This window comes from Podarcis melisellensis, assembly GCF_964234715.1.
Source record: "Podarcis melisellensis genome assembly, chromosome: 14".
NCBI lineage: Eukaryota > Metazoa > Chordata > Lepidosauria > Squamata > Lacertidae > Podarcis > Podarcis melisellensis.
In genome coordinates, this window is record NC_138546.1 from 29,030,734 (window position 1) to 29,046,210 (window position 15,477).

Here is a 15,477-nt window from a genome sequence, read left to right on the forward strand (position 1 = left end):
CAGTGGAACCTCAGTTCTCGAACCACTCCGTTCCTGAACGTTCTGGCTCCCAAACATTGAAAACCAAAAAGTGTTCCAGTTTTCGAACGTTCCTCGGAACCCAAACGTCCGATGTGGCTTCCCATCTGCAAAAAGCCTAGCTGTCAGCCAATCAGAAGCCACACCTCAGAATTCAAACATTTCGGATGTCGAACGTCCTTGCGGAATGGCTTACATTCGACTTCCGAGGTTCCCCTGTATTTGGCTTTGTGTTATGCATTGCAAAAGCTGGACCCTGATTGACCAAAGTTGAAAACAATGTTAAAAATCATTTTGGTTGGTAACAAGAATATTTGACCAGGAGCACATGACAACGCAAAAAAAGCAAAGTTATCTAATTGCTCTTTAATAGCCTCACTGCAGATTGTCGTGAAATACAATAGAGGAGGTGAGAGAGAGGCGACTCACAGGCAGAGGGAGACACAGACACAAAACAGCACTCGGTGTAAGGCAGGAATCGGGAACCTGCAGTTCTCCAGAGGTTTCTGGACTCCCAACTCCCTTTAGCTCCAGCCAGCACAGCCAACGGTGAAAACAACATCCACAGGGTCACAGGTGAGGCCTCCCCCCCCCCCCGGCCCAGCAGTAAGGTTTGACTTCCTCAGGAATAAGGAAAGAGGAGCAAGGGGCTGCCAAAACAGATCTTTCCTTTCCTCCTGAACTGGCTGGGTTTTTCTCCCCCTGCGTCTCAGAGTTTGCCCTCCCCAGAGGATTGTGGAGATATCCCCTTAGAGAGACGGCAGAGAGCCTTATTGCAAGAGCAGATGATTAGTGCAATTGTTATCAGTAGTAGTAGCAAGTCATCACAGCGGCCCACATCACACCCACAAAAAGCAAAACACACACACATTCACACATCAATACACAGGTTCAATCAATTCAGCAGAGTTTGCACAAGTCCTGAGCTTCCGTGAGATGAGCAGAGGTTGCTGCCAGCCCAGAACCACACAATGCCAGGCGTTTCAGGTGCCATGGAGAATAACCATCCATCTAAGTTTAGCACTTCTGATCAGAGAGTTTGTTGGTTAGCCTGGGTGCCTTCGAACAAAACTGGCACTCCTAATAACTAGGGCTCTGGGTTGGCCTACAAACGTTGCAGGTAACCAGATCTGTAACAAAACAAAAAGAGAGGGATTTTTTTCCAGTTGAAAAGCAGTCCAGAAGGAAAAGCACCTCCAGTTCTTCCAACCTGGTACCCAGGAACATAGTAGCAATGCCCAATGCTCAGCTGTCTCCTGTCAAAATCCTTCATAAATCATGTATGTATATATATTTGGAACAGTGGAAAATTGTAAGTTTTGTTGATGCTAAGGTTCTGTCTTCCTTTTCCCCTCTGTTGCCAAGGTTCTTGCAAGGTTCTTGACAGGAGACCTCCATCCTGATGAGCCTTGTGCAACAGCCTCACCTGGAAGAGAAATGAAATAATTAGCAACAGCAGAGAAGTGTGTCTCATAAAATTCAACAAGATGCAGGCCATCCTCACAAGCTGGGTATGTGGCCAACCTAGTCTCTTTGCTCCAAACCCATTTTGGGCAGTGGGAAACCAGCTTGGCTCTGTCAAGCAGTCAGAGAAGGAGCAGCCGAAGGGAGTTTGTGGCTCCCCAACATGCATTGGGGGAGGGAATACTTTGCTCCCACTGCCAGTTACCTGAGACAGCCAAGTTAAAGGGAGGCACATTCTGGCACTGGCCAAAGGACTAAGTGTCTACTGGGATGCTGCACCCCTTGCCTCCCAGGAAGAAGAAAATAGCAAAGGGGAGCCCAAGGTGGCCCCAACCATCAGCCAAAAGAGGAGCAGCTTCTCCAATGTTTGTTTTCCTCTGCCATCCCCATCCTTATTTCCTTAACACGCTGAATCTATTAAATGGTGAGTCTGCATGCCGGGACTGCCTTCTCTCTTAATATATGTACAGTGTTAGGAATGTTATGTACTTTAATGTAAAATAATAATAATAATAATAATAATAATAATAATAATAAATAATAATAATAATTCAAAAACTAAAGGCAGAGAAAGACAGAAGTACATTTGCCAAAGACAGAGGTTATTTTGCAACACATTCACTATCCACAAATAGGCAAGATGGGCAATGCCAGAGAAACAGTACTGAGCATATATATTAATGGAAGGAGGCACATCCAGAATGGCAACTCACAGAGAGACTCAGTGAGCAACCTCTCTTACAGGGCAGTGAATGAACCTGCTCCATCTCTCTCTTTCAGGAGGGATGACTGCTGACCCAAAGGCGTGGCTGATGCCTCCTAACCGAGGGAGGGGCTTCGGGGCCAATAAGAGGCTTTAATGGTTTCAATTTCTTTCTCCCAAAGTGTGCTAGCAGGACTCTTGCAACACACTTTGGGGAACTACATGAAACAGCCCCAGGATCTGTCTCCTAATAGCACCCAGGGACATCACCCAGGCAAGACGCTTGCCTTAGAAAGAGCCTTTTGATGCTTCTCCTCCTTCCCTCCACCCTTGGGCTGAAACAGTTCAATGATGGTGGAAAATTCAAGGCTGGCTGTTGCAATCTTGAGTAGTTGTCATTGTTTATTATTATTATTATTATTATTATTATTATTATTATATCTTGGAGTTTAAGCATCTCAGCAAACTTGTCATTCTTTCCTTCTCCCTGCCACCACATCCCATTTTGGAATAACAATTTTGCCTTCCAAGCAGGCAAGTCAGCCTGCTTGAGAGATAAATGTGTTCAAAAACCAGCTTCACCCCCAACACAATCCACCTAGCAGTGTACAGAAAAGACCCTCCAGCTCTCACTTGCAAGACACCCAATTAAAAGCAACCTCCAGAGAACAGCACGCACACACACACCCTTGAACAACACAATGCTCGGCGTCTGTATGCAAAAGGGCATCTGTGCATTGGAAAGGGGGGGTATTCTATAGACGGGTATTGATCTAAAGGGGCCTTTATTATCAGAAGGAACAAAGGTACTCTGGAGATCCAGCTATGATGGAAAAGCATCCCAAGTTTTGATGAATTCAACTGTCTCCTTTTGTACTGTTCTACCGTCTTGCAAGGCGAGGGTTTGTTGGGAGACAAGCTTGTGTTGATGCAAAGCGCTGGCCATTGTCAACTGCACCAGTCCTGCTCGGACCTTTGTCAGGGACATTGAAATGCACATCAGAGGACCGTGATGAGGCTCAAGCTACTTCCTATGGGAGGCGGCAGAGCAGCGGAAAGAACCTCACAGCCCTTCCAGCCAAAGAACACAGCCTTGCCAGGATCCTCTGACTCAGAGGTTGCATACCTTGCAGTACCTCTGTAACCCCCAACCTTGCTACAAAATAAGGTGAGGGTCCTCTAACTAGCCAGGCAGCTCCTCCAGGGAACACAGACCCTACCACACATCAAGTCTGGTAAGCCTACACGGAGGTTCAGCTCCCTGCAGAGGCCACATCTCTTGTAGATGACCTCGGGAGATGCTTTAGCATAGTACGCCAGGGTCCTGTTCTTGCCTACTCTCCACTTGGACCCGCCTGCTTCCCCTGCTAGCCAGTATAGTGCTACCTCGGGTTACAGATGCTTCATGTTACAGACTCCGCTAACCCAGAAATAGCACCTTGGGTTAAGAACTTTGCTTCAGGATGAGAACAGAAATCGCGCAGTGGTGGCGTGGCGGTAGCGGGAGGCCCCATTAGCTAAAGTGGTGCTTCAGGTTAAGAACAGTTTCAGGTTAAGAACGGACCTCCAGAATGAATTAAGTTCTTAACCCGAGGTACCACTGTATAAAGCTTTAGTTGGCTCAGGATCCCTGCAGAGACAACATCTCCAGAAGCTCCTCGGAGCTGTCCAAGGTCCTGTATGCTTTGTGCTTGATCCAGACTTAACAGCTGCTTCCTCAGTGACCTGCAAGGACCCACAGAGCTGGACAGGGTTACTCTTACTTTGCTCTTCATCACAAGAGAAAGTTGGAAATGACTCCACTAAATACATTCCAGGCCTTGTTTGTAAAGGGGAGCGGAAAAAGCGAGTGGGAGGGAACACACACTAATTTCCACCCCTGCCCGCAACAAATCCAAAATCTGCAGTAGGCTAATACCTTTGTTAGGACCAACCGAACCCTCACAAAGTTGTGAGCAACTTTTCAAGTTCTCCAGAACTCTTCTTTGGTCTGTATTTTAAAAACAACAAAAAAGGAGGGCATCATATTGAAAGACACCTAAGTCTGCACCTTGTAAATAAACTTGAAGATGGGATGCATGAACAGAAGCTCAGACTTTGCACCTAGTAGAAGCTGATCTAATTCAAGCAGCCTTTCCCTAAATTCCCACGCTGGTACCCTCTCCAGATGTTAATGACTACAACCCTCATCAACCCTCAGACAGCATAGCCATATGATGCTGGGGTTAATGGGAATTCTACTCATTAACATCTGGAGCTTGGGGAAGGTTGTACTAATCAGATTCCACAAGTGCTAATAATGGTTGATCTTCTTAGGTGGAGATCTCGTAGCGACGTACTGTCCAATTTATTCATTTCTAAATGGACCAACATAGATATCACCCCCCTTTAAAAAAAGTTCCACCCACTCACCCATAATGTTTACACCGTCCTCCCCCTCTCCTTACCTATATTTTATGTCAAACACTGTGGAATCTTCATCATCCTCATCATCTTCATTTAAGGGGGCCATTTCCACCCGTTCTGCTGGAGTTGTGATGATGTCATACTTGCGGGTTTTTTTAATCTTCCTGCCAGACCTGAAACAACAAGAAAATTATATTGTAGGTGTACACAAATATTGTGGAAACAAAACACTGAGAATTTATTTTAACCCATCCAAATGGGAGTGGAGAAAAAGAGGCAACAGACCCCTGTTACCAGGCCACTTTTCCAGCCACTCTCGGTTTCTCATTGTTGCTCCAGCTAATACAGTCGTACCTTGGATCCCGAACGCCTTGTGATTCGAACATTTTGGCTCCCAAACGCCGCAAACCCAGAAGTGTTCCGGTTTGCAAACTTTTTTTGGAAGCCAAATGTCCGATGCAGCTGACGCAGCTTCTGCTTGAGTGCAGGAAGCTCCTGCAGCCAATCGGAAGCTTCGCCTTGGTTTTCAAACATTTTCAAAAGTCGAACAGACTTCCGGAACAGATTCCATTCAAGAACCAAGGGACGACTGTATGAAAAAACACTTGGGGGGGAGGGAGGAGAGAGAGAGAACACCCTATGTGGGGATTTGAACCCAGATCTGCCTGTGTCAAGGCAAATTCTCTGCTCACCAGACTACCACACTCTACTCATTCGACTACCTTTTGCAATTATGTTTGATTTACAAGTACATGAACAGAGCATAGTGGGAACCGATGGGCTCCTCCTGCATCAGGTTAGCGCAACTACTAACCCTCTTGCAAACCCCTTAAAACAACTGTGTGCAGCCTCCAGGCTGCTTTCATTCCCATCTGTGTGGCCTTGTTGAAATTCAAACCGAAACTTGTCTCTAGATGCCTTCAGGCCAGATCCCATGAAGCTTCTCATGTTGAGAATATTTTGCCTCTTTTGTTGGTTCTGATTCAAGAGTTGCAATCCGGTATGGTTAAGACTCTGGTTATCTGGAGCACAGTGTTTACACTTGAACAGGCTTTCATTTGCCTGGGTTGTAAAGGCACGAATGCTGCTAAGAAATGAGGAAGGCCCATCTTCCATAGCAGGGACCATCACTCTGTACCCCAACTGGGGCACAGACCTATCTGGGGCTTGCTAAGCTGCATCACTTAAGGACTGTAATTGCCAGTGATTGAACAACCCTTGAGATCTGCTGCTTAATCTGTTCAGCTGCCATTGTAAAGACCTTCTTTGAAATTACTACCATGAACCACAAACATAATGAGCCATTAAAAACCAATATAGCTTTTACAAGCCCATTTAGGAAGTGTCCACAAGATCACCCTATTTATTCCCAATTAATTAGCCGAGAACAAACACTATCCACTAGGTATGATTGCTCCATCACTAACACTGATCAGAATTACTCCTCCCTGCCTTGGGATATGGATTAAAAACAACAACAACTACAACCAACAGACATGGTTTTACTTTCGTGCATATTATAAACTTCCTTATTGCAAGGTATGGTGAAGGTGGGTTTTGTAATTTTTAAAAGGAGGGGAAATACTTTATCCAGACTTTCAAGTAGAAGGCCAGCCACATGGTCACCCAAATAACATGCTGTGTAAACAACCATTCCTCTGTTTATTCCTAGCTTCACCTCCCTCCCTTTTCTATTGCCCCTACACTGAATTTTAAATTGCAAGCCACTTGGGGCAGGGACATATCATCTTCCTGGGCCATGTGCACTGATAGTGCCATGTAACTAGTAATGGTATTATAACAGTAAGCTGCACAGAGCAATGGCCTGTCCTGTTGATGCATCACGTATGCTGACGGTGCCATATAAATCAGAGCAGTAGTAGCAGCAGGAACAGTCATAGCAGTACTAAGGCTGTAAGCTGAATAGGTCCCGGAGAGCATGGGTTCTCCTCTGGTACAGATGCTTGCCAAGCGATTATTATAAGCCATCTTTCTCACCACCTCCCAGAATGACCTTGGCTTTCTCTCTTCAAGTCCCCCGTCCCCCCAATCTGGGTGCTTAAACTTAGAACTCAGCAAGAAGACAGCTAGGAGAGAGAGAGGGAGAAAGGTGGAGTCTGTGGCCACTCTCACTCAGCCCTTTCCATTCACCAGCCCTGATTCTGACCAAGCACTCAGTCACATGAAGAACAGCTGCTCCCCATCACGCAGAGGCTGCAATCGCTCGCTGTCAGCTTGCCCGCTGCTCAGACTGCTCTTCAGCCTTTCATCTATTTTTAGCCAGGCAGCCATCAGGATTAAAAGGATCCGCTCCTGACCCCATGATCCCAAGACGTGGCCCCCTCCCACTCTGAGCCGGCAGCACCACCACTCTTGAGAAGCAAGATTGGAGGAAGAAATACGGTCCTTGATACTTGCAGCTGCAGGTCAATACATTCATGAGGCTAAAACAAGGAGGAGACCCTACATTCATTGTCCCTTACCTGATGCCCTCCAGATCTTTTGGACTGTAACTCCCATCAGTCCCATCCAACACAGCTGTACTGGTTGGGGGCCGATGGATGGCGGAGTAGAATGTGTCCTTTTATTTAAAATGCATCTCTGGGTTATTTTTGGGGCATAGGAATCTGTTCATTTCCCCCCCAAAAAAATATAGTCCGGCCCCCCACAAGGTCTGAGGCACAGTGAACCGGCCCCCTGCTGAAAAAGTTTGCTGGCCCCTGATGTAAATAGTTCAGCTATGGAACTCTCTCCCACAGGAGGCAGTGATGGCCACCAACTTGGTTTCCTAGTTTCTGGAAACCACAGGAGTGGAAAGAGCTCTTGTGCTCAGGTCCTGCTTGCAGGTTTCCTACAGGCTTCTGGCCGGCCACTGTGAGAACAGGATGCTGGACTGGATGGGCCACTGGCCTAATCCAGCACGGTCTTCTTATATTCTTAATGATCCTATCACCTAGGGCTGGTGGAAGTTGGAGTACAACAGAATCTGGAAGGCTGCAGGTTCCCCACCCCAAACAAATTAATCATGGAAGGGCCCCTGATGAATCTGGCACCAGTTCAGAATAGGCTGCACATTGCTAGCCTTCGACATGTTGTTGTTTAGTCATTTAATTGTGTCCGACTCTTCGTGACCCCATGGACCAGAGCAGCCAGGCACTCCTGTCTTCCACTGCCTCCCGCAGTTTGGTCAAACTCATGCTGGTAGCTTCGAGAACACTGTCCAACCATCTTGTCCTCTGTCATCCCCTTCTCCTTGTGCCCTCCATCTTTCCCAACATCAGGGTCTTTTCCAGGGAGTCTTCTCTTCTCATGAGGTGGCCAAAGTATTGGAGCCTCAGCTTCACGATCTGTCCTTCCAGTGAGCACTCAGGGCTGATTTCCTTAAGAATGGAGAGGTTTGATCTTCTTGCAGTCCATGGGACTCTCAAGAGTCTCCTCCAGCACCAGAATTCAAAAGCAACAATTCTTCAGCCTTCTTTATGGTCCAGCTCTCACTTCCATACAGCACTACTGGGATGCCTTCGACATACCTCTTGGCAAAGTCAACAGAGCAGGGAGAAAGGATGATTCGCCTACCCAAACTCCAAGGAAAGGCAACACACCAGGCACTTTTTGAGCAGGGCAAAATTTGAGAGTGCAACGTCAAGGGGAAGAACCCTGCCAATACATTTTACTGCTTTTTACAAAACTGTTCTCTTTCTGTGACATCGCTAAGCCCTTTCACTTCAGCTGGTGCTGAAGTGGGGTTAATTTGTGTAACCCTGCTGGAAAGCCATCAGCTAGTTAGTGTACAGATCCCATCCCATCGTGGAGGGAGCAATTTACCTTTCCATGTTCCACATACCCAGTATATTCCTGTTGACAAGTCACAAAGAGCCTGAGGCCGATCAGAAGATTTCTGCGGGGCCATTACAGGTTGGGCAACACATCCACCCTTTTGATACTGCATCCAGTTCTGGTCATGCACAATATTATTGCACAATCACATGTAGCCTTTAGGCATGCAGAATATCCCTGAGCAGGGCTAGAAAAACACGAACACTTTTGGCTCAGTTTGCTCAAGTGCAAGCTCCAAGTGTCTCAGTGACGTAAGTCACAAGACTGTCCACCTGACAACCTCAAGTGGTACCATTCATGCTTTCAGCACCCTCCATGAAACAACTATTTCCAGAGTTTCCTGGTGAATGAACGGTTGCTAAACTGGTTTAAGTCTGCATTATACTATATCAACCTAAGTTAGCCTTGCCAATCAGTTTCACAAAATGAGCACTAGCCTAGTTTCTACTAGGCTGCTAGTTCCAATCACATATATCAATGCAACAATGGGTGTGTTGTGGGTGAAGCTTCCTTGCTTGATCACCTGGAGAAAATCCGTATGTGCCACAGGTGAGCAGGCAAGTGGCTATTTGCAGGCTTCCTTTAGAGGAGTCAAATTAACAGACCAGTCATCTCTCGGCCACAGCTCCATGATACAGCACTGGCTTTCCATGCAGAATTTGGCCCCAAATATCTCCAGGTAGATTTTGGAAAGCTGAATCACTGCCATTCCATGCAAACAACCCTGAGCTACATCTGTCCTGGAAGAAGACAGCTTCCTATATTGTTGCTGTTATTCTTAGTTCAATTCCTGAGTTGCTTCCAGCAAAACTCTTGCAGCCACTTAGAAATGTTAACAATCCAATGTAAAATACACTGTTTAAAAAATTAACACAGATGCAGCATTAGAAACTCAGATATATAAGCTAGCCACCAAATGGCTCTTTAAACCAGGGTTACAGTCACCAAAACTGAATGTCTAGCTGTCATTTTAGGGCCAGACAGTTCAAAAGCCGTATTTTTCAGTATGACATTTTGGTTCCTGAAATTTGTCCTGATTGTGCAGATAAAATATCATGGATAGAATTCTACAAGATGTGTTGTTAGTGTGTGAAAACAGGCAAGATCCAATGTCACGCACTTCCAAATGGTGAAGACGTCAGGCACCATCCTTGCACCCAAAGGGACCCCTGACCATTAGGTCCAGTCATGACCGACTCTGGGGATGCGGCACTCATCTCGCTTTATTGGCTGAGGGAGCCGGCGTACAGCTTCCGGGTCATGTGGCCAGCATGACTAAGCCGCTTCTGGTGAACCAGAGCAGCGCAGGGAAATGCCGTTTACCTTCCTGCCAGAGTGGTACCTATTTATCTACTTGTACTTTGACGTGCTTTTGAACTGCTAGGTTGGCAGGAGCAGGGACCAAGCAAAGGGAGTTCACCCCGTCGTGGGGATTCAAACCGCCAACCTTCTGATCGGCAAGTCCTAGGCTCTGTGATTTAACCCACAGCGCCACCCGCGTCCCCAATAGCCAGGTGCAAAATGTGCCTGGCGAATTTCAAATGCTGCAAAAAGGCACTCATATAACAAATCATTGTCAACCTAAAGGTCCTGCCATCACTTACAAAGCTGAAAACACTTAACGTCAGACCATTCACCCATTTAGCTTAGTAGTGTTTACTCTGAGTGATTTAGGCACAGGATCTTCCGTAGCCCCACCTGGAGACACCAAGGATTGAACTTGGGATCTTATGCAGGCAAAGCAGTTATTCTGCTACTGAGCTATGGCCTTTGACACCAACATCATACAAGCTTCAAACATTTAGCAATGGGCCGGGGTGTGTGTGTGTGTGTGTGTGTGTGTGTGTGTGTGTGCAGAAGTGTAACCTTCAGAGCCCAGCTTCCTCTTTCCCTCCATGACAACTGCACCTGCAGCGCCTTCTCCTTTTTGACAACATGACAGGAGAATGACTCATACCAGAAAGACAGGTTCCCAGGAACACAACGATCACTGGCAGGCCAGGGGCGTTTTAACTCTGCGTACTTAAAAAACTGCTGCTCGTTTTTGCCTCCAAAGCACTAAAGGCAGTTCCAACTATTGTTTTCCTCCAGCAAGAGGAATTCCTGTTGGGAGAGGCAGAATCCTCTTTTCAGGAAAGACACATGACCGGCTTTCAGAAATATTTGCAAGCAGTGTAACCTTTGGTCACAGATGCATCCTGCAGAGAGAAAAACATCCACAAAGACAAGCAAGCCTGATGTGGCATCAGGGGAACATAGTTTGGTGTGGAAGGCGACATGTTTTGAATGCAGACAACCATACATATAATTCCCAATCGTTCCCATTTAAGAAGGACCAGGTAGCTGTTAGTGGGAAAGAACTCTAGGGAGTCACCTCCAATACTGAGCCAAAGGCAAATGGTCTGATCCTTTTACCACAGTTTCTGATATCCCTAGTCCTCTGTACCAGCAGAAGAGAGACTGCAAGGAAGGCCTTAGCTCAGTGGCAAAACATCCCAGGTTAAATCCCCAGCATCTTTCTGGTAGGGCCTGAGAAACACCCTTGTCTGAAACCCTAAAACTGGCTTTCCAGTTGTTTTTGGAATACAAATCACATCATCCTGAGCTAGTCAGGGATGGTGGGAATTGCAGTCCAAAACCAGCTAGAGATTCAAGTTTGGGAAACTTTGCCCTAGAAAGTCCTTGCTGCCAATCAGTGTAGCCAATATTGAGCTAGATGGACCAATGGTCTGCTTCAGCATGAGAAGCTAAGAAAAGACTTGTGGAATCAGGCCAAAGTCCCACATAGCGCAGCACTTGGTCCAGTTTACCACTAGAAGTGTGCAAACAGCGGGAGACTGTCCAGGTGAGGCTGTCACAGGACTCCTTATCTCTGCATTGGAAGTGACTTTTCCTATACTGTTCAAAAAGTCAATGAAGAATGGTCAATATTCAAAGAATATCTCAAAAATTATACTGACAACGCAAGCCTCCTGGCAGACATAGATTAAACCTTGTAAATAAAGAGAAGGTTTAGTAACACTCGTTTAGATAATTGTTAAGAAAAAGCAGAAGAACAAACATGACATGTGTATAGAGATATGATTGGTAACAAAGCTCAAGGAGAATAAGTCAGAAGTCTACTTTGTGTGGTGTAAACGTCAGATTGTAGGCATGTTGGGTATGTATTGGGTGTGTAATGTTTGTATGTATGTAATATGTGGTTTGGTATGTGTATAGTTTAATGTAAATTAATGTATAACAAGAATAAAGATTATTTTAAAAACAAAAAAAGGAAGTGACTTTTCCTTACTGCCATTCCCCAGGGAAAAAACAAAAAAAATTCCTTCCAGTAGCACCTTAAAGACCAACTAAGTTAGTTCTTGGTATGAGCTTTGGTGTGCATGCACACTTCTTCAGATACACTGAAACAGAAGTTTCCAGACCCTTCTATATAGTGAGAAGGTGGGGAGGGGTATTACTCAGAAGGGTGGTGGGAATGGGTGATTGGCAGATAGCTGTGATGAGCCTGTTGACGACTCTTAACGACTGTAATAGGTCTTACAGGAAAAAGCAAGGGGTGAGAAGGTGAAAAATGGCTTTGTCATGTATAATGAGATAAGAATCCAAGGTCTTTGTTCAGACCAGGTCTCTCCATGGTTTTAAGTTTGGTGATAAGTTGCAATTCAGCAGCTTCTCTTTCCAGTCTATTTCTGAAATTCCTTTGTAGTAAAACAGCTACTTTGAGATCTTGTATAGAATGTCCTGGGAGATTGAAGTGTTCTCCTACTGGTTTCTCTGTCTTGTGATTCCTGATGTCCGATTTATGTCCGTTTATTCTTTGGCGTAAGGTCTGGCCTGTTTGTCCAATATAGAGAGCTGAAGGACACTGTTGGCATTTGATGGCATACACAATGTTAGACGATGAGCAATTAAATAGTCCCGAGATGGTATGTGTGATGTTGTTGGGGCCAGTAATGGTGTTGTCCGGGTGTATGTGGCAGCAAAGTTGGCATCTGGGTTTATTGCAGGCTCTGGTGCCAGTGTCCGTGTTAGGTCTGGTTGTAGTATTATTGTGGGCTAGGAGTTGTTCCCCAGGGAAACTCTGTTGGAACAAGGTCGGGCAGGGGGTACCTTGCACCTTGTGTAAACCCTGCTCAAGAAACTACGATTCAATTATGAGAGAGATACAACTCTGATAGGTCTTTTCAAAACATACACACACATGTACAGCAAAGCTTGCAAAAGGCAGAGAGCACCCCTCCAAAACATGGAGGGTCCAGTAAAGATGGGGAGCAAAAAAGACCCCTGAAAGGGGAATCCTATCTCCACCCCACACCCCACTTAAAGAAATGCAGTTTTCATGGTAGATATGAAAAGAAATGGGGGAATAGGCAAGTCACTCTCAGCTGGAACATGGTCCAATCGCCTTCTCAATCCGGCCGGCGGACGGTCCAGGAATCAGTGTGTTTTTACATGAGTAGAATGTGTCCTTTTATTTAAAATGCATCTCTGGATTATTTGTGGGGCCTGCCTGATGTTTTTACATGAGTAGAATGTGTGCCTTTATTTAAGATGGATCTCTGGTTTATTTGTGGGGCATAGGAATTTGTTCATTTCCCCCCACAAAATATAATCCGGCCCCCCACAAGGTCTGAGGGACAGTGGACTGGCCCCCTGCTGGAAAAGTTTGCTGACCCCTGGTACAGGAAAGCCTATTTTGCAATGGGTTTTTCCCCCTTAATGTTAAGAATAAGACTTCTGAAGATGCAGATTTCTATGAACAACTTCCAGCTCTAAGGGAATAGTACAATAAATAAGCCTTCCCTGGTCTGGAGCACTCCAGATGTTGTTGGACTACAACCTCCATCATCCCTCACCATTTGCCATGCTGTCTGGGGCTGGTGGGAGTTGTAGTCCAACATCTGCAGGCACTAGATTGAGGAAGCCTGCAAATAAATATCAGAACTGACTAGCCTTTTAAGAAACAAAGTTATTTCAGAATGAGCCCCAACCCTTACAACATGAGAATAATGAAAACTGACCTACCTTACAGGGCTGTTGTTAAGATTACCGATTTGATGTACATAAAGCATATTAAGGCGGCAATCCAACATAAGTTGCTTGAGAATAAGCCCCGCTGAAGGTGGCGGGGTTTACTTCTGAGTAAGCGTTGTAGAAGACTGCGCTTTAAATACTTTTTTTTAAAGGGCAGGGCGCTATTTAACTAGAAAGTACTATTGGCCAGAAGCTAAAGAAGCAAACCTTTTATCGCCAGTTTGTAATATAGTGGACAACTGATACTAGCCTACCTTTCTGAATCATCATAAAGATTATCAAGGTAATTTATTCACTTGAGATTTATATCCGCCTTTCACCCGAAGGGAAACAAAAGCAGTTTACAGGAGCAACATGAAACATGCACATCGCCCATTCAAAAGAATGTGCAATCTGATAAAAGACGTTTCTAATGTGCACAAAGTACTCTGGGCGTACCAGACAAAGCCTCCAATTGTCCTGCCGCCTTTAGATGCCACCCTCCACTCCGGCCCACCATCACCCACCCCCTTGCCCAAGGGTGCCAAAGAACCAAGCTGGACCATAGCTGTCAACCTTCCCTCTTTTTTTGCGGGAAATTCCCTTATTCCTGCGCCGTTTCCCGCTGCTATCCCGGATTATTAGACTGTCCCCAGGACAGGTGAGGCTCCTGATCCCTTATTTTCGAGTCTGGTGAACCCTTATTTTCAAATCTGAAAGTTGACAGCTGTGAGCCGGCCTGGGTGCGGATGGGGGGCTCCCGGCCTGGCCTCCTCCTGCGCCCACTTGCAGCCTGCCAACCCAGCAGGCTCGCGGCCGCTCCAGTTCTGCGCTGCAAAAGGCAGAGGAGCCTCGGGCTGCGGAAGCAGCTGGCAACCCCCCAACTACGCACCTGAGGACGCGGAGGAGCAGGCAGGCGATGAGCCCCACGCTGGCGGCGCAAGCCCCGATGACGGCGGCCTTGAGCGCAGGCAAGTCCCGCAGCAGAGCCCACATGGGGCTCCGCTGGGCGCCCTCGCTGCGGTTCCCGGCCGGCGGCTCCGAGAGCCCCGAGCTGTTGGAGCCGGAGCCCGAGGAGGAGGAGGCGGCGGCAGCAGCGGCGACGCTGGGCGGAGGAGCCACGGCGGCCAAGGCGGGCAGGACGAGCAGGAGCGAGAGCCAGAGCAAGGCCGCCACGGCGCCCGGGAAGGTGCGCATGGTGGCCGGGAGAGGAGCAGGCAGAGGCGGACTCAGCTGCTGGCCGGCGCCGCTGCGCGTCCTTCCCTCCTCGCTTCCGCCTGCTGCCCGGCCTCCCACCGCTTCTCGTCCCCGATGAGCCGGATCAGGGCACGCGGAGGGGCGGGCAGAGGAGGAGCCGCCGCGGCCAGGAAGGAGCGGGCAGCAGATGGGCCTGGGCGTCAAGAGGGCCCCTGCGCAAGTGCAGAGGGCTTCCGCCGCGCTCCTTGCTGCCTGCAGTGCCGAGTCATCACGGCACGAGGAGATCCAGAATTGCCCCTCCCCGCCTCCGTCACGGTGTCTTTCTTTTTTTTAAGGTAGAGCACCCAAAGGTGAGCGCCCAGGGCAATATTTAAGGGTGTGACGAAGGAGGAGACGGGGTTAATGTCAACCCGGTCCTGTGCGCTTCCGGTCCCAAGCAAGTTTATATCACACCTTTCTTCCAAGGAGCATACTGTTCCCCGCCTCTCCATATTATCCGCACAACGACCCTGTGAGGTAGACTAAACTGAGAGGCAGTGCGTAGTCCAAGGCAGTGGCGTAGCGTGGGTTGTCAGCACCCGGGGCAAGGCAAGTAATTTGCACCCCCTAACCTGTGGATTTGCGCCTCCTAACCCGTGAATTTGCGCCCCCTAACCCGTGGATTTGTGCCCCCTAACCCGTGGATTTGCGCCCCCTAACCCTTCCGCCCAGATGTTGCGCCCGGTGCAGCCGGCCCCCCCTGCACCCCCCACGCTACGCCACTGGTCCAAGGTAAGCCAGTGAGCTTCACAGTTTGGGGGGGGTGTGAGATTTTATCTCCAAGGTCCTTGTCCAAC

At 47.5% G+C, this 15,477-nt stretch overlaps 1 protein-coding gene across 1 annotated transcript; it reads right to left on the minus strand.

Moving 5' to 3' along the window:
- Positions 1 to 373: 373 nt before the first annotated feature.
- Positions 374 to 14,974, minus strand: FAM174B (family with sequence similarity 174 member B). Its single transcript, XM_081888829.1, has 4 exons — positions 14,337 to 14,974; positions 4,633 to 4,764; positions 4,104 to 4,175; positions 374 to 1,444 (listed from the first exon to the last, which is right to left on the minus strand). The coding sequence occupies exons 1-3, from the start codon at positions 14,639 to 14,641 to the stop codon at positions 4,127 to 4,129; spliced, it is 486 nt and encodes a 161-aa protein (XP_081744955.1). The 5' UTR covers positions 14,642 to 14,974; the 3' UTR covers positions 374 to 1,444; positions 4,104 to 4,126.
- Between the last annotated feature and the right edge of the window lie 503 nt (positions 14,975 to 15,477).